The 19,859-nt window shown below is 41.9% G+C and overlaps 1 protein-coding gene across 5 annotated transcripts in view; it reads right to left on the bottom strand.

The window, feature by feature from the left end:
• Nucleotides 1-19,859, bottom strand: part of Atp2b1 (ATPase plasma membrane Ca2+ transporting 1) — a 107,379-nt gene that overhangs the window by 16,499 nt on the left and 71,021 nt on the right. For all 5 annotated transcript variants that reach the window (XM_029482169.1, XM_029482166.1, XM_029482167.1 and 2 more), the window contains exons 6-12: nt 18,061-18,201; nt 15,179-15,217; nt 14,031-14,192; nt 11,834-12,048; nt 8,839-9,081; nt 7,272-7,513; nt 5,398-5,635 (exon numbers count right to left, since the gene is read on the bottom strand). In XM_029482169.1, coding sequence (XP_029338029.1) covers nt 5,398-5,635; nt 7,272-7,513; nt 8,839-9,081; nt 11,834-12,048; nt 14,031-14,192; nt 15,179-15,217; nt 18,061-18,201 — 1,280 coding nt within the window. The remainder of the gene's footprint in view (nt 1-5,397; nt 5,636-7,271; nt 7,514-8,838; nt 9,082-11,833; nt 12,049-14,030; nt 14,193-15,178; nt 15,218-18,060; nt 18,202-19,859) is intronic.

The raw sequence follows: 19,859 nt of genomic DNA, 5'->3' as shown, positions 1-19,859 counted from the left end.
TCACACGGAGAACTGTATTCAAGGTTCTGTCTATAAGGTGGGCGTCACGGTTCCGAATACCACGCTTTCTAAACCTCAGCACCTATCAAAGCCTAGGAGTCAACTCTAATTCCTTATCCATTCCTCCCCCATGCTTCTGTAAGGACCAACAGGTCTTAACATAGTTTATCCCAAACTTCTCCTGAGTCAGTTCTATTTTCAGAACTTATTGCAATATCCTCTAACTGCTCTCCCTGTCTCTATGCCATTTGTTCTTGAACATCTGATGCAGTTTCTGATAAAATTCTTTTACGAAATGACGCTTCATTCAGCTGTTACACACAAAGCGCAGAGCTCTCCGTACTACAGAGTAGCAGATGGCCTCGGAATAGTTTCCTAGATTTACTAAACTTTACCACATATAGACTGACATGGCAGGGTGTGCTTCTGCTACTGTAGTTTGCTCAGGAAATCTTTCTTGCTCCTCTAGGGGGGGAAAATCCATACAGATCCTACATGAGCAGAAGCTGCAAATTCAAATGGCTTCCGGGCCATGCAGAGAGCAACCCTGAGGAAAGCATGCTGGTAATGACACACCCAAGGGAAATGCTTGATGCAAGTGATACTCAGCTCTGCTCTGGTTTGGTTTTCATGGCGGAATGAGGAGAGCCCAATGCCAACATGATCACGATTTTAAGAGAGAGAGAAGAAACTCTTATGTGTGTAATCTCTTAGTGTGTAACACTTCACAGACATGCAAGCTGTGTGCCTGTAACTTCTGTTAAGTCCAGGTTAAATGGAACTTCTCTGGAGCTCCAGTGAATGGAGTCCCTAGCTAGACATTTGGCCTTCATTTATTTATTATTAAATATCTCTATTATTGACTACCCCACCATATTACAGATACTTATATATTCATGCCTTCTGCAAGTCGATCCTTTTCTCAAGGCAGGACCCTTATGTTTGAATCACCAATGCAATTTCTTTCATCTATTTACATATTTAAAGACCTGGTAAGTAACTAGAGCTTAGTATTTACTGCACTATTAAATTAGATATTTCTGGTGAAATAATTACCACGGGGATGCTTTTCAAGGGTGGCACACACAGCAGGGTACCTGATAGTCTTACGATAGTTAAATAACTACACACAACTCCAGTTTGTATCTAAATGTAAAGCTTTACACTGCTATCTTCCCCACGCTGGCCTTCGGTGTATCACTGAAAGGAGACGTTCTCCACACGCACTGTACCTAATATTTACTAAGTGCTAGGTACCATTTGAATGATGCGGTGATGAATCGGAGGAGCGACACTGGGTTATCTGTTTTTAAACCAAAAATTGACTTAGCTGAGAGTTTAAGGGGTAGAAGACATGGCAAGATGTAGGCCACTCAATATTTAGTTGTAATGAGCTAAAACAAATATGGGTATAGGTGGTTATGAAGTTTCTGTGTCAGGTGATGAAATTATTCTGACTGTAGTGATATCTGCACAACTATCAGTCAGCAAGACGAGGACCATTAGAGTTACAATTGTATGATACAGGAATTATATCTTAAGCTGATTCATAATGAGAAACTAATATTTATTTTCTGCCCACCAAACAGAAAACGTTTCTAACTTCCAACTCACACACTGCCTCCATTTTTTAAAAGTAAGGTACTTAAGGGAGGTGACATGTCTTGCTTAAGCTCCCAGCCAGCTGCAGGAAAACTACATTTGTTTTGATTCCCGATTCAGAACGGCACAGGCCAGACATCAGAGCAACTGGCTCATAGTCTCTCATTCCACCCCTTCTGCACCCATCTATCTTGTGAAGAACGATCAATTAATGTATTATAAACACTGGTTCTCAGCCTGTAAGTCGCAACTCCTTTGGGGGATATAGAATAACCCTTTCTCAGGGGTCCCCTAAGACCATCGGAAGCTGGGCAGTGGTGGTGCACGTCTTTAATCCCAACACTTTCGAGGCAGAGGCAGGCGGATTTCTGAGTTCGAGGCCAGCCTGGTCTACAGAATGAGTTCCAGGACAGCCAGGGCTATACAGAGAAACCCTGTCTCAAAAAACCAAACCAAACCAAACCAAACCAGACCAGACCATCAGAAAAAACAGGTATTTACATTACAATTCATAACAGCAGCAAAATTATAGTTATATAGTAGCAACAAAAATAATTTTATGGCTGGGGGTTGTCACAACTTCAGGAACTGCATTAAAGGGTCACAGCTTTAGGGAGGTTGACAACCACTGGTTAAAAAACAAAAAAATGAAAAAGCAAAATAACGAAAACCCAAACCCTCTTCATCAACGAAAATATCAAGACTATAATGGGGTTAAGAAGACTCAGGTACAGACATCCTGACTTAGTACTCTGTTAGATAAAATTTAAGCTGCAAGTCAATACACAGAACTCTGCCTGGTCTTCCTATGGCAAAGATCTAGAAGAGCCCATAAAATGGCAAAAACCAAGCTAAATTTACCTTGATCTCTCAAGCTGAAGTTTTGTTTCACTCTTCTGACACGGCAATACCCTCTGCCACTCATCAAATGACGGAAGGGAGAGACTGGCTCCTCTTCTTCTGTAAGGCTTCTAATTGGCTCTCAGCCTTTACCTGTTTCTGTGGCTATACACTTTCCCCAGGTTTCTTTTTGTCTCATGAGTAATTTCTCCAGCTTTGACTATTCTATGGCTTCTAGGTCCAAATGCTCACGTGATACACACAGGATGTCTCATATAACTCAACATGGCCAAACCCAGCATACCCAAAGCCAACATCCCTATTATTCCACCCCGAAGTCATCCTTCATTTCATCTTCTGTCATCATCTCCAAGTATTACTGGAGATGAGTGTTACAAATCTCACTGGTTTTTCTGCTTCTGTATCTCTCTTTCTAGTCTTCAAAGTATTTTAGCACATAAATAATGTTATATGCGTAAATTTTAAAAGAAAAACTTCAGAGGGCTTGCAGTCTAGTTAGAGCAGGGATAATCTTATCTCCTGATTCTTTACACTTAGCACCATGTTGGCTTCCTTCCTGTCTTTAAAATAGCTCAGTACTATTTTCTCACCTGCAGTCCTCTGCACGTTTTGCTGTTTGCCTGTATAATGGCTATCCTTGGTTGTTAAGTTGACTACATATGGAAGTAACTATAACCTACATGGCTGGGCACACCTGTGAGGGATATTTTTCTTAACGGTATCATTCATAGTGGGAAGACCCACATTTTTTTTTTTTTTTTTTTGAGACAGGGTTTCTCTGCGTAGCCCTGGCTGTCCTAGAACTCACTCTGTAGACCAGGCTGGCCTCAAACTCAGAAATTCGCCTGCCTCTGCCTCTGCCTCCGAAGTGCTGGGATTAAAGGCATGCGCCACCATGCCCGGCCTGGGAAGACCCACTTTTAACGTGGGTCACATCTTCTGCTGGCAGCCTATCTAAAGGACATAGAAGAAGGAAGCTTGCTTTGCCTGCTTGCTCTCCCCATCCCACGGGCAAATCCATTCCTTCACTGGCATTAGAGCCCACTTCTTCAGTAGTCTAGCATATGCTGAAGACTAGCTGAGAGAGCCAGCCTCATCGACTGAACAACTAACGGATCCTGGAATGGCTGGTAGACAGTCATTGTTGGACTAGACAGAGCAGAGCCTGTAAGCCAGTCTAATAAATCTCCTTCCTATATAGATATAGATTCATTCTGTAAGTTCTGTTCCTTTAGAGAACCGTGACTAATATAGCCTGGAATGTTCTTCTTGCAGCTATTTATATGCCTTGCTCATAGTGTGTCACCATATTTCATTTCAGCTCAAATTCTTAATATGGTCTTCCTCGACTATCTTATTTTATGACCTGTGCATATCCTTTACAACTCTTATGCTCTAGCAAGTCCCATTTAACACCACCTTTCCATCCTCATAGCTGCGCCCTCACCCATTTAAAACATCAGGGCTATGAGCCCAGGGACTAGCAGTCTTCCTCCTAAACCCTTTCCTTCCCACAATATCCCGACTGTCCTGGCATCTGTCCTTGTACCTATTTGGGTGTTTCCTTCCCACTAGCACTCTATCTATCGAAGCATCTATCCTTGTACAACTTGGATGTTTTTTTTCCGGAATACAAATTCTCTTACAGTTTTGCTCCCTGAAATCAGTATTTCCAGTTTTTAGATAGCTGCCCAGCATGACAGGATGAATAAATTAGGTGATACAATCATTAAACAAAAGCAGTTATTGTGTTGTTCCCTCTTTGCTTCACGAACTAACTGTGCTCTCTACGTTCTTGCGCCCCTTCCTTAGCTCATATCCCCGGAGCTCTAAGACTCAGACAAGCAATCAATGTTTAAGAAGTCTTATTTGAGCCTTGCAGAGAGGGAATATAGCTTAGTGGTCTTTCTAACTCTTGTTTTACAGAACTGGGGTTTGGACATACCGTCTACTGCCTACAGTCCCACCACACATCTCAATTTTGCCCTCTGTAAGATCAGAGCAAAGATTAGGTTGATACCCCATGGTCTCTGCATAACTGGCAATGGACTAACACCAAATACTGTGTCCATTGTCACCCAAGACACTGACTTCTTTGAAGCCAGGGACCAGATTTCTAAACTCTTTCTGACTCTAATCCATCGAACAGTACCTGGGATATACTTCAAAACCAAAAAGCCATCAAATGAACACAAATTTCAATCAACTGAAAAGGTCAAAGTCTAGCACTTTCGGCTACCAGTTATGATAAATGTTTGAATTTAAGTTAAAAATTCAGTTTTCCAGGGCTGGAGAGTTGGCTCAGAGGCCAAAAGCACTCACTGGCTGTTCTTCCAGAGGACCCAGGTTTAATTTCTAGCACTCACAGAACTGTCTGTAATTCTAGTTCCAGGGGATCTGACACCCTCAGAGACGCACACACAGGTGGACCACCAATGTACAGAGAATAAAATTGAATAGATCTTTTTTTAAAAAAAATTAAAGGTTTCTAATTGTACTAGTCATACCTCAAGAACATAACAGATACAAATAGCCAGTGGGTTTTGTCTTGAGAAAAATCAGACATATCTGTCTTCACTCACTGCTCTACTGGATGGTCCTGGTCTAGACAATAAAACCCAATCATCTAAAGGTATCCCATACTAAGGCCATAATCATCAACAGAAAACTGTGCAGCACAGGCATGGCACTGTGCTAGGTTATGTTGGTATACACGCACGGGAAGCCAGGGAAGCTGCCTCACTGAATAGCATAAAGAGTAATGCATGTTAACTACATTATTATTGTCACCTTGCTGTTATTTCATTCATCTTTGGTTCAGAGAAAAAAGATCACCAACCCCAGACATTTTACTGGAAGACCTGATTAACGTGGCTACTGCCTAGCTCGGTGAAGCACGGGACTCTGCACAGTCAGAATGGGAGCTTTCACTACCTCAGGCCTCACAGGATCTTCAATCCCCACAACCGCGATACACGTAAGGCCGGTGACGACATCATTCTCATTATCCCACTCTGGTTCTGGCTCCCCCGCTGGGAAGTCTCTGAACGCTAGGCATATGGTCCTCAGGCCTTCTGATGCCATGGGCTCGATCACAGTTTTCACAATGTCATCACGGTCTCTGGGTCGGAATACTTTTGCCTCGCCATTAGCACTCAAGATTTTGAAACACCTAAAAGGTAACATCGAATCCAAACGTCAATAATTAACAAAAGTAAGAGTTACTGCCATTTCTGTCAAGTGCACGGGTAGGAGGGAAGTCACAGGGTGTGGTATCAGGAAACCAGGGAATGCTATATGTCGCTCTCTACAGGTGTCCCAGCTCTTCCTTTACAAAACACTCTTCCTCTGTCTCGCTCTTAGTTACGGTCCTTAACCAGTCACCTCGGGCTGTCTCTAAAGCGCCTCTTTTGGAAACATTATTCTTAAAACACTTTCACAGATTCTTGAGTGGTCAAAAATATTTTCTCATTTTAAATAAACATTTTAAGTTCCATCAACCCCTTACCTGTGAGGTCATTTCATCACCTATACTGTTTTAGCCATAAAAGAAAAAAAGAATCTTCTTGTTAAAATAACAAAACAGGCGTTCTGTGAGAAATATTACGTCAAAGTAGTTTATAGTGATGCTAAACCCCAGCTTCTCCCCAGTAAGTAATGGAGTCACACTGTCCTGTCCTCCTCTCTTGGTGATGCACCTCTGCGTGGTTCCATGGGGGTGTCTGCTACACCCACACCTTCTGTCCTGTTTGCCGAGGCTTCCCATTAGTGCTTGGGTATCCTACCAGATCTTTAACCTTCGTGCACAACACTGAATGTCACCCGCATGCCGTGAACTTGCCATCAATGTTACTCCGAGTGCATTTGGTAACTCTGACAGTTTGACCTGACCACTGGCTTCTTCACTCACAAGGTGCCATCGTCTCCGAAGTCCACATCCCTTTCTCTCAAGTGTACATGATAAGCTCATTCCTTTGAATTCTATGCTATGTTCCTCTGTGGCTCTCATCTCTCAGCTAGGGTTACGGTAAGAGCAACAGCCACTTCATCAGTCCTCGGTACCTGGTGTTTAACTTGTAATCCTTGTGATGTTCAAATGCTGGGGTCATATGCAAGCACCACCACAGCTAGCTTTCTGTCCCAGAGCTTTGATGAAGAAATGCTGTAATGGTAACACCTGCTTTATTCATCCTTACCTGCTCAGTCTCAAAGCAGACTGAAAATATACTTACAATAGACCCACCTCCAGTCTCCAGTCAGCCTCTAGAAAACGTACACACATTCATTTGCTTCACTCTCAGAGTTACTATACGCCATCCCCTTTTCTAATGAAGGAAAATGCAAAGTAAGGAGAAAAAAAAATTCTGCCTCGGTCTCCAAAGGTACTTAGTTGCAAGGTAGAAGTCAATGCTTGATTGACTTTGACAAAAAACAAAACAAAAATAACTTTCCTTTGCCATTTACCTGCTAACCAAGAAAGCCAGAGATACAACAGGTTCCTAACCTGTCCCACTGAAGCCACACAGCTGTGATGCAGGTGAAAGAAAGCCTAGGTTTCACAAAACCACGAAAGCTTAGCTTATTTCAATTATTACGCCAAATACAATGGGCTTATTTTCCCTAGAGCAAACTGCCGAAACATAAGAAGCCAGAGTGCACAAGGCAGAACATAGCAGGCCTATCTGGATGCCAGAAAGGATGCTACAAAGCTCTGTGATGCCGCCTAAATGCACGAGTCTCAGAGCCACCGCACAGAGGTGTCCTGCACACGACAGTCTCACTCATCGGACGGAGTCCTTCATACTCACTTTTTCAGAATGATCTCGGAGGCACCCTTGCTGAAGATGCGGAAACTTCCATCTGAATTTTTCAGGACTGTGCTCATGGATTTCCTAACAGAATTGAAGGTATAGACTTTGTACAGTGCTTCTTCTGGTATTTCATTTCTAACATCTTGATAATCCCGTTTTAAATCCAAGAGAAATCCCAACAAGGCACATTCCGTTTTGTTACCCACATGGCGAGGTAATCCACCCTCTTTCTCCGGTGGCTGCAAAAACAATAAATAAATAATCATTAAAAGCTACATTTATCTCACTTCCCTATTTAAAAATTTAACTTAAAAAATGCAAAACAGAGCATAGCATTCTAAAACAAAATGATGTAGAAAATGTCTTCTATGAGAATTTCCAAAAAGAGCACAGGTAAGGTAGAAAGATTTTTGTGGAAGGGTGATGTGACTTCTGCCTAAGCCCAGTTAGTTGCTAGTCAAGTGGCCTTCTGTCAAGCTTTCCAACTGCTATGGTGGTGGCTTCAGTAGCTATAAACAGGCATACTTAAAACCTTCTAATTAAATGACATAAGATGCATGTATCTTACAGTTGATTACACAGTAGGACTTAACCTTAATTCCATTTTCTCTTCCCACTTTTACTGTATATTTCTATATTAAGTAACTCACAATAAGTCCTTATTTATAGAAAGCGAAAGCTCAGACTTTTGACAGTAGATCAAGCCTAGGACCACAACCACCTAGCTTTCTAACCTACCCACCCACTCACCCACCCACCCATGTTTTCATTAGCCGGCTTGCAATATAATTTTTGCCCACAAGTTTAATAAGTCACTAGAGAAATAAAAAGTCAAACATACATGTTACGCTTTCTGCTTAAATAAAAAATTGAAAGCTTGCAAAGTTGAAAATAACCTAATAAAGTTCTCACAAAATCTATGATTACTTTATGAGCTTCTAAAATGTTTAAAGACAACTTTATGGGTAAGATCATATCCCCCCCACCCCCACCCCCAAGCAGGGCAGCATATATAAAGTACACACTGACAGCAGTTCTCAAGGGCTTCTAGCAATGGACACTGATGTTCTCCACGAGACAGCCAGGCCTTTTACAGCATGAACATAGCGACGATAATTTAGTATGATGAGTTTATGGGAAGTCTATGAGTAATGTCGAATGGGGGTAGAACACTGACCTAACAGGTACAGGGCCGTTGGTTGTATACCCACCACCGCAAATAATAATAAAATTAAGAACACGGCCAGGCATTCTGACTGTAAAACCTCAAAGTTTCTGAATACCAGAAATTAAAGATAAAGAAAACCCCTAAAGCGTGGGCTAGACGATGGCTTCGGGGTTATGGCACGTGCACGTGCCTAGAACCCCAAGTTTGACTCCTGGAATACAAGTGAACCTAGAAGGAGAGAATCACTTCCATAAAGTTAACCTCTGACCTCCACAGGTGCTCCATGGCATTCAGGCCCCCACTCAAACACAATGATAATAAACAAGTAAATAGATCCTATAGTAAACTTACTATAAACACTAGTATTTTCATGCATATAAATTAAAGGAACCTTACCAATATTTTTGACGTATAAGCACAATTCACAGAAATCCCTGTTACCAGGTAGGACAGGATATTTGGTGGGATGGCTTCTGGTTCCGGAACTTTTTTATAATGCTTTTCATTTATGTAAGCTTGAACAACCGTCATCCTGTTCATTGTCAGGGTTCCCGTTTTATCTGAACAGATAGCTGTAGCATTCCCCATGGTCTCACAAGCATCCAGATGTCTCACTAAGTTATTATCCTTCATCATTTTCTACAGCAGCAAGAAAATAAAATGAAACCACAACCCAAGACAGTTAAACTACACAGAAAGATAATTACCTCATGATACTGCAATAAGATCAGTTAAAATCAATTGATATAAACACAGCTTTAAAAGTACCAGCTAAACACCAGAAGGATTTTAGAATATTTGATCTACCCAAATAGGCCAACAAAGATCATTCCACTAGCAATGGTTTCAAGCATGTTACTGACGTATTATGTAATCTAAGAGAGATCTCAGCATCTGTATAGTTAGGTACCACACGCCTCTGATATGCTTAGTGTCTTACCTCCATGGCAATCTTACTATGGGTATAGTGATAATTATGATAACACAAGATAAAGGACTAAGTTTCACTAAGTAGCAAATAAGAAGACCCCTTATCGATTTCCAACAAAGACAGAGCTTCAGCTGGATGAAAATGGAGACTTGGTGAGTATGAAGCCATTTGGTTGGGGGTTTCCCTCTAACTTCCCAGGCCGAGTTAACACTCAAGGACTTGACTGAATCATTTCCACTAATCCAAAGTGTATGTCACTGCTTCCTTTATAACTAAAGAGGATGGTAGCAAAGATGCCAAGAGTTTTCACAACAGTGACAAAAGGCATTTAAATTATAGACAGGGTAGAGAGAAATCACATCAACTCATTTCCAAAGTCCCCCTACCCATAACCAATTCACAAGAGAATATAAAAGCCTGACCTCCATGGGTGCTCCCTGGCACTCGTGCCCCCACACAAACACAATAATAATAAACAAGTAGATCTTACAGTAAGCATACTATAAACAAGAGCGTCTTCATGCATATAAATGTGTACTTCCCAAATTACGATCAGAATGTGAGAACATAAGAGAATGAAATCTGCAGATAAGGAAGCACGTTCAATTTCACAAAACACTGCCAGGATGCATAAGGACCACACCACGGTGAACGGAACAGATGCTGATGACATCAGGGCCGAGCAGACACTGAATGCAAGCTTAAAGGACTCGAAGCACAAGCATCTCACTTCTCTATTCAGGGAACGTGAAACTTCCTGATTGACTGAAAACCTAGCATCGTTAAAGACTACGCAAAATGAACTAATGACAATTTTGATAAAATGAGTGATTGGTTTGTCTAAAATAAAAAACATCTATATTCTAATTATTTCTAATCATTTTAAAGCATTAAAAAAGTATAAATAGTTCATATTGTTGTTCCACCTATCGGGTTGCAGATCCCTTTAGCTCCTTGGGAACTTTCTCTAGCTTCTCCATTGTGGGCCCTGTGTTCCATCCAATAGCTGACTGTGAGCATCCACTTCTGTGTTTGCCAGGCACTGCATAGCCTAACAGGAGACAGCTATATCAGGGTCCTTTCAGCAAAATCTTGCTGGCGTATGCAATAGTGTCTGCGTTTGGTTGCTGATTATGGGTTGGATCCCCGGGTAGGGTAGTCTCTGGATGCTCCATCCTTTCATCTCAGCTCCAAACTTTGTCTCTGTAACTCCTTCCATGGGTACTCTAGCTGCATATGTAGCAGAGGATGGCCTAGGCGGCCATCATTGGGAAGAGAGGCCCCTTGGTACTGCAAACTTTATATGCCCCAGTAGAGGGGAACGCTAGGCCAAGAAGTGGGAGTGGGTGGGTAGGGGAGCAAGGCGGGGGGATGGTATAGGGGACTTTCAGGATAGCATTTTAAATGTAAATGAAGAAAATATCTAATAAAAAATGGGAAAAAGTATAAATAGGTAGGTAAACTGTGCTCTGTAACACCTTAATATGTTAAAAAATTTAAATTACAAAATCTGTGTTAAATGTCTGAAAGAAAATAAACAGTGGGGATTGGCAGGGTGGCTCAGTGGGTAAAGCTGCTTGCCACCAAGTCTGATGACCTGACGTGGATTTATGGGTTCTACATAGAGGAAGGAAAGAATCCACTTCTGCTGTCCTCTGACTTGCACATGCACACCATGTGACACACAAACATGCAGACACAATACATTTAAAAAACAAACAAACTTAAAACAGTAAGCCAAACAAATTCTTATAACTGGCCGTTTGTAAAACATTTGGAACACTGAAGGGAGAATGTCAGCACGGAAGAAGACTGTTAGATTTCTCACTGTCAGAAATGTTCTTTAAGGAGAAATGGTAACTACCTTCCCAAGTTACAAGAGCAGCATCCTTCTGTTAAGAGTAACTTGCAAACCCATTATGAAAGGCAAATCCCAGATGGTATGTCTCAACATCAGCAGGGAAGGTTGGACCAGAGGGAGAGTGGGTAGGGCAGATGGGCACAATGGGCAAGGGCCAGAATGAGCAGGACTCTGTGAGCCATAGGAAGGGAGGCAAAAGAATTTACACATGCAAATATTATCTGAATTGTTTCTGGAAATATAAATCTGCCCACATATGGGAAGACTTCCTTGTAGGAACAGCAAAGCAGAAACAACAAGGCTGAGGAACTGGGCCCAAGCACAGCATCCTTCCTCTTGTGCCAAATCCTGATTTGCACACACCCTGACCTCAACTTTATGAGTGGGAGAGAGGGTGTGGTGAGACCTCACAAGGCTGCTGCTCCTCGTGAAGTGAGCGGCTCTGGCTCTCTGTGCACAGAAGTCCTGGAATCACTGCCTGCATCTTTAAGGAAATGGAAACCCTCCACTTTCCAGGCCAGAAAAGGATGCCCTGGGCATGTATTTTCTAACCAGCGGAGGCTTTAAACAACAGGGCTACTTAACTATCCCTCACTAACCTTGACTGAGTAAGCCAGTGAGATGGTGACTGCCAGTGGAAGCCCTTCCGGCACGGCAACCACTAGAACTGTGACTCCAATAATGAAGAACTTCACGAAGTACTGGATGTAGATCGGTGTGCACTCTGCAAGCCATGGTCTTTTCTGAACCCAGAAGGTATCGATCACAAAATACAACACTAGGATGATAACTGTGATGGCAGACATCAGCAGACCTATACAGGCAGGAAACAGGACAATTGTTTAAATATAGCAGCCGCTACCCACTGCAACTCTGTAACAGCACTATAAGGCTATTTATTCTTATAACCAGCTAAGATATTTCTTTTTCCATTTTCCTGAGCAGCTGTTCTCTCCAGGGTGTACTGACATATCACATCTGACACTCACCAGACTTAAACCCTGACCCCAGAGAACTGAGAGACAAGCTTTTCGGGATTTTTTTGTGTGTGCCTTGTCTAAGGTGGAGACAAATCTAAGAAGCAAATACAAGTGACCTTTCACAGGTCAGTGCAAGCTGCTGCTTGCTATGTTCAACATTCTGAGAGACGTTAGGAAGACAAGTCAACTTAACAGTCTTGAAATTAAATTAACTCCATGTTTTAAAATATACACATAAAATTACACTACCTGGATCACTGGTCTATCATCACTGATTCATTAACTCAGAAAAAGGAATGTTAACTACGTATTACAAAACACTGAGATGACCATATGAGGTGTGTTACAAATGAGTATTAAAACATAAACCAAGTCTAGACATCTGGGTCTAATATCCTCCCTAGTAGCTACTCAAGTAGCTATCACTACACAAAAACACCCTTTCCTACAGTATGAGTCAGTTGATACACACTGTATCTGCTACTAGGGAATACGCCTACTGAGTATAGAGCGCAGGCTGCTTCACCCATTATATGCCTAGCTGTCCAATGATGCTGTCTGCATGACTCTCAGAATGCATGCATATTGCATACAGCATCCGTCAAAAGGCGGCAATGCTGGCGTCCCTGCCTTACCACAGGCTCTCCTCTGAAAAGCAGTGTTGGTTCCATAGGTGCTGTCTAGTGAAGGCAGCATTTCAGTCAATCAGCTTCACAATTCTAAGTATCTTCAGATGAACACAACAATGTCTGTGTTCAGAAAACTACATTTTTATTTTCACAGACAGCCAATAAAAGGCTGAGCAGAGTGCGTGCAAGAAACGTTTAGGGTTCGATAATCTGTGCTAAACAGTCTCCCTGACAGACCCTTTTCGTTTCTTCTTCTTTTTTCTTTTTTTTCTGAGACAGGGTTTCTCTGGGCAGCACTGGCTGTCCTGGAGTTCACTCTGTAGGCCAGGCTGGCCTCGAACTCAGAAATCCACCTGCCTCTGCCACCACTACCTGGCTTCATTTCTAACCCTAGAAATTTAGAGATGACTGCATGGACTTGTAGGTTAAACAAATTTGGGGACTAATTTCAACTTGACCACCAATTACCTCACCAGCAGGCAGAGTGAGGGCCTGTCTACTGCAATCATGTTATGAGTCTATGGTAATTCAAAAGGCTCCACACAAAGTTAAAAATATTCTTCTATATCCTTTATGCCTGCAAAATGATTTCCAGCCCTCGCTGTGGCAAAAGACACTTTTATTGTTCCTCCTCCTAGGGGGCTGCAAACCCCTTCAGCTCCTTGGGTACTTTCTCTAGCTCCTTCATTGGGGACCCTGTGCTCTGTTTAATGAATGTCTGTGAGCGTCCATGTTTGTATTTGTCAGGCACTGACAGAACCTCTCAGGAGACAGCTACATCAGGCACCCATACGAACTAACCAGTAACCCCAGAGCTCCCTGGGACTACACCAAAGAGTACACACGGAGGAACTTGTGTCTCTAGCTGCATATGTAGCAGAGAATGACCTAGTCGGTCATCAATGGGAGGAAAGGCCCTTGGTCCTGTGAAGGTTCTATGCCCTAATATGGGGGAATGCCAAGGCCAGGAAGTGGGAGTGGGTAGGTTGGGGAGCAGAGGGAGGACGGGAGAGGATAGGGGTTTTCAGAGGGGAAACTAGGAAAGGGGATAACATTTGAAATCTAAATAAAGAAAATATCTAAAAATATCTACCAAAAAAAAAAAAAAGCCACTTTTAAAGCAGATACAGGTATCTGGAAACAACACCCGCTTCCTTCTGTCGTTCTCCCATGCCTGCCGTACGTACCTGCTTTGCCAATCTGAACAGCCAGCTTCGTGAGTTTCCCCTGTAACACGGATTTTTCCTTTTTTGGCAGATTTGCTTTCTTCTTGTCTTTCTCATCACCATCCCCTCCTTCTTCACTCTTCAGAGGCTGCATCTCCATGGCCGCGCCGTCCTGGGCTTTTGCTAAGTCCAGAGAAAACACAATTTGGTTGTATTGTAAAGGCATGATAAACATTTCGAAACTCTTTCTTTTTTCTTTTTCTTTCTTTTCTTCTTTTTATTTTTTTTTAATAAAATCAGTTTCTGATAGAAAAAGACTGAACTATAAACATTCAAGTGTAAGTCTGAGTGTGAGTGTGAGTGTGTGTGTATGTGTGTGAGTGTGTGTGTGTGTATGTGTGTGTGAGTGTGTGTGTGTGTATTGGGGGTGGTTACACAGAGTGAAGTGTGAGTGTGTGTGTGTGTATGTGTGTGTGTGTGAGTGTGAGTGTGTGTGTGTATGTGTGTGTGTATTGGGGGTGGTTACACAGAGTGAAGTGTGTGTGTGAGTGTGTGTGGGTGTATGTATGTGTGTGTATGTGTGTGAGTGTGTGTGTGTGTGTGTGTGTGTGTGTGTGTGTGTATTGGGGGTGGTTACACAGAGTGAATAAGACAACAGTGAGATTAGCCTGTGGTACTGTTCCAGATGTAAGGATGTCACGTTCAGTGACAGGAATAAAGCATATACAGTTCTTAAACTAAGAATTAAGAATACTAAATTTCTTTCTTTTCGTGTGATGTTAGGTATGAGGTTTTATGAAGACTACAGATCCCACTCATGTAATTTATGATCCAATGTAGAATATTGTATATGATTACACATTAGAAAAACATGCCTATGTTTAAATGTAATTTACACTACACAGATTTTTTTCTACCAACTATTTCACTTCAGGTATGTAAAGCACTTTGAACCCCTTAGGAAAGCTACCTGAGCACGGCAGCACAAATCATGATTAACACCCTCTTCTGCATGACTACAGCAGTGGCCAGAGAGGTTAATCCAAGTTAACGCTGTTGATGTCCCCTGTCATGCTCCCTAATTTTGGATAAATATAGTACATAGCAGATCTATTTTTGGAGGTAAAAGAAAACAAGCTAACTGTACTTTTCAATCTTCTTGAATTTACCTTTGTTGCGATTCTCAATAGCTCCATCTTGCTTCTTATCTGTAGGAACAAAATGGGAATTAAAGCTTTCCAAAAGAAATGAATACGGCCACACTAAATTATGCAGAGGTAGTTCACATTTCTATAAGAGAATTGTTACACAGCGGTGTATAGGTGTACAAACAGAAAACAGCAGCTTGCTGACCCCGTCCATCACTTCCTAGGTCCTACAAGGGGAGACTATTCCAAAATAGTTTAGGGTGTGCATACTGTATTTCTGCGTAAGGCTTTATGCTCTCTTTGATAAGTTTAAAACAGTTTAGGGTATGCACACTGTATTTCTGCGTAAGGCTTTATGCTTTCTTTGATAAGTTTAAAACAGTTTAGGGTATGCATACTGTATTTCTGCGTAAGGCTTTATGCTCTCTTTGATAAGTTTAAAACAGTTTAGGGTATGCATACTGTATTTCTGCGTAAGGCTTTATGCTCTCTTTGATAAGTTATAAGCCCGAATATGGTGCAAAAGATCTTCAAGCTAAATACAGACATAACCCTGAGAAAGCAGAAAAAGAGAGGATGGAGGGAGGGAGGGGATGCTATAAAAAGAAAATAGGCATACAGGAGCGCTCTGGTGGGAGTGGGAAACAAGAGTGTACAAGAAGAGGAGGAAAGCCGGAGGCTTTGGTGAGCCAGATGATGAGCGGTCAAAGCACCAAGCCAAATCAGATCCACGGAGCAGAGAAGGAGTACAAGTCTGAAGCGATAATCAAGGAGGGGCCGGCTCCACTGTTTGGAACAAGCGAAACAGTCTGTTTTCTTCCAGCTTCTCTATCGAGAAGAGCATCTTCAAGCAGGGAAACCTGGAAGAAACATGGGCAGGAAAGAACAGAAGCTTGGGAAAGATGAGGCAGGTGATAGTAAAAGAATACCTGGCTCCTTTCAGGGAGCTCAGGTTTGGAGACCAGAAAAGCACATTCCAGGCTGGCAAGCAAGTAGACAGGACATGGAGAAAGGTTTGCCTGTGTCTGATTAGATGCCAAAGTAGGCAAGATGTGAGAAGGGTTGGAGAGAAGGAGGAGAAAAGTGAAAAATAAAAAAAAGCTAGACAAGACAGTTGGGTAAGACCTTAGGGAACAGTGCGTGTTAGAACAGTGTCTGTAGGTCACTAAGAGCAGTCATCAGTATACTTCTTGTGTTCATAGGATTCATGGATGTAAGAGTCCTGTATCTTAGGACAAGAGCAGAGAGGCTTTGACCAGATACTTGCTACCCGATCAAGTTACACAACCTTCTCAAGGTTCGCTTTCCTGACAGTAAGAATGAAGGTAGATAAAGATGGAGTGTGCAAAGCATTTGGCAACCACGACTGCCATGTTTCAAAAAGACTATGGTGGCTTATCAAGGGCTGCCTGGGGTACTGAATGGAGGAATCTAGAACACTGGGCGAGCCACCTTCATCCTCAGCCACAACTTTCTATCTGCCAACCCTAGTGTTAGGAAATGGACCCAGAGACTGTGGATGCCAGTAAGCTCTTTACCACAGAGCTACACTCTCTACACAAAGATAATCTCAAGTGCATTTTGTTTGAAATAAGAACTTCATATGGAAAGATAATGCACAAAGGACAAAAAAATCTACCCAATCCTTTTTGTTTGTTGATTTTTGTTTTCGACACAGGGTTTCTGTGTGGCCCTGGCTGTCCTGTAATTCACTCTGTAGACCAGGCTGGCCTTGAATTCACAGAGATTCTGCTTGCCTCTGCCTCCCTAGTGCTAGGATTAAAGGGGTGGTAACTAGCTCTGCTGCAAGCCAGGTGTCATGCTCTTATACCAATACTTTGAAGTGAGATAACTGTCTCAAGCTCAAGTCAGCCAGGGCTACCCACTGAATTCCAGACTAGCCTGAGGCGGAACCTGAGACCCTGCCTTACACACAGTCTAAGTAAACATGCATCTCTGCTGTAGTGCTGGCAGACTCATGGGCCAATAATGCCCAGCATCATAAACCACAACAACCACCTAAAGAAAAAACTCAGCAAAATAAAAACAATGATAGACTTATAGCAAGCCATTCAGCCAGGGATTATTTTAGAAGATCTTAAAATACTCTTGTAAGAAAAGAAAATATAGGCTTACACCCTGAAGCAAATTAAACAAGTCCAAATGGTTACAGGACGGCAGACTGCTGTCAAGGCAAAGAGAGGGTTCTGACAGGTGCCTCTGAGTGAGATGGATGATGCAGAAGATACCAGCAAAGAGGATGCAGCAGGGCCTTCTATGGTGGCATACCCTGAGCTTACATTCTGAGATGTCTCTCTGTGTAGGTCAGCTTGTTCTAAGATCTTTTTGGATAAACTCTATGCTAGCAAAGTGCTGAAAGATCACTTGGAGGGATTAGCAGGAACAGTCAAATGAAAGATGTGGGCATGTAACAATGGGTCTACATGGACACACACGCACGCATGTCAATGTACAGCCGCCGACCACGTGTGTGTGTCCATACACAGTACACAGTGAAGCACGTGAAAGGACAAAGCATGAAGACTGAAAACCCAGTGAGAGTGCAATGCAGCTCTGGATGAAATGGAAAACTAGTAGAGAGGGAGATAAAGACAACCGGGAAGCCAGAGCTCAATTCACGCTGCTGATCCAACGACCAAGGAAAAGGCCCAGGCTGAAGTATTAAGTATATACTGACTGTCTCTTCCTGTGGTGGAGGGGACAGACGTACTAACAAAACCCCCGAAGGACTACTTTTCTGTTACCTGAAAGTGAATTAGGTAATTAACATCTTACATCTTCATATCATGGTCTCATGAAAGAATCCTACTGCGGTACCAGTTTTCAAGATCCTCACTTGTTCTTCCCAGATACCCATGCTTACAGCAAACCGCCACACCTACTTTTCTTTTCTTTCTTCTTCTCATCTTTCTTTTCCTCTTCTTCACCCCCAGCTCCAAGTAAGGTGAAGATGATTCCAGTTTGAGAATTCACACCTACAGCAGTAACCACCATTCTTCCAGAACCTTCCATCACATGAGTACCTATAACGACAGAGAACTTTGTAAAAATTATAGTAGGTTTCTTTCCAACTACCCAATTTCAAATTTCAGCAATACTTTTTTTTTTTAAATAAACTCAATATTTAATCAAGCAGACCAACACTGAGTCTTAAGGCTTCATCAATCTGCAGTCTGTCATATGTGAGCTAAAAACTTTTATCACCAAGTAACAATAAATATGAAAATGAGAATGTATCAACTCCCTGTGTAAAACAACATATCAGAGTGCCCAAACTTCATAAAATGTATAATAAGTCACAGTTCCCAAAAAAGTCTATAAATGAAAAAAAAAAAAAAGCACAGTGCATGGAATGTGTGTATATTCAGTTAAGTAACTATTAGGTGTAACCATAGGGCATGAGGGATAGCATTAACTAAACACACTGTTCATACAGAAATATGCGTATAACCAGGAGAAGTTCACGGCACACATATTCCCATGCTTATCCTCACAACCTGTAACAAGGCTTCCAACTCAGTCTGCCAAGATTCCTGCCAGGCTCCCTACTAGTCTTCCCGCCTCCCTAGTTCGTCCTGGTGTGTTTGACTCTTCCTACCATGTGATTGAACATCCCTCTTAGGGCTCAGTCATTTCTGACTCTACACTCTGCCTACTGAAGCAAGCTGATCTTGAGACCAACCAATCTTCTTGGATTTCTTGTCCACAATTCCAACATAAAATTCCAAGCCAGTCAACTAGCAAACACAGACAAGGAACACTGAATTCAGGCCATGTCCTTTACAAATAATCTTACAAGTTGACAAATATTATTATTATATTCTAGAAATGTGGCTAAAGTTATACAACTATTACAAGCAAGGTTAAGGATTTAATTCAGCTCTGTCAAGATAGCAGATACAATTTGCTTACTACTGTTCTCCAGTTTCTGCCTGAGTATTTCTGCAAGGCTTTCTACACTGCTACTGTGTGCATTTAAAGCAGTTGTATAGACTGAGTTTTCTCTTTTTGAATCGGTATTAGTTGTTCTTTACAGCTATCATTTGTTTGTATTTTGTTTCTCAGCTCACAAATGACTGCAGGCCAGGGTCTACAGCATTCACCACCATCTTCTATGCCAAGGGGAATTTGCTAAATAAGACTATAAAGTTCATGCCACTAGGACTCACATTTGGCTACAAATTACTGGGTAACTTACTTAATGCACACTTTGAGGTCTTTGATTTTTCTGGCATAGTTAAAAAACCCTCTACATTCTTAGTGTTTTACTAATCACTGTGTCCTTTGTCAGTGAAGACACAAGGTAAACACATGAAATTCAGGAGAATAATATTTATTAGGTATGTATAAAAGACAATTTCTTGGAACAGTTCTGGCTTTCTTCAGATTTCAGTTTTTAGGGTCTGTTTTTCCTTAGTCTGCTCAAAGGTCTGCAGCCAATGTGCCCAGGAAAAGTAAACAGCTCTGCTGTTCAGGTCCTATCCTACCACTAACCAAACCCTGCTTTTAAAAACCTAAATTTAAGAAGCCAAGAACAGCAGTGAGAGATGGCATCATGAGAGTAAATTTAAAAATAAATGCATGTCATGGTTTTTAGTACATTTTTGGAACAGAGAAATAAATGCAGAGAAATTTTCCCACCCGCACTGTGATAAGGGACTGTGCAAAGTTTATTTCCATC

The sequence above is a fragment of the Mus caroli genome, chromosome 10 (assembly GCF_900094665.2).
Source record: "Mus caroli chromosome 10, CAROLI_EIJ_v1.1, whole genome shotgun sequence".
In the NCBI taxonomy this organism is placed as follows: domain Eukaryota; kingdom Metazoa; phylum Chordata; class Mammalia; order Rodentia; family Muridae; genus Mus; species Mus caroli.
This window is presented reverse-complemented; position numbering and strand designations above follow the sequence as displayed.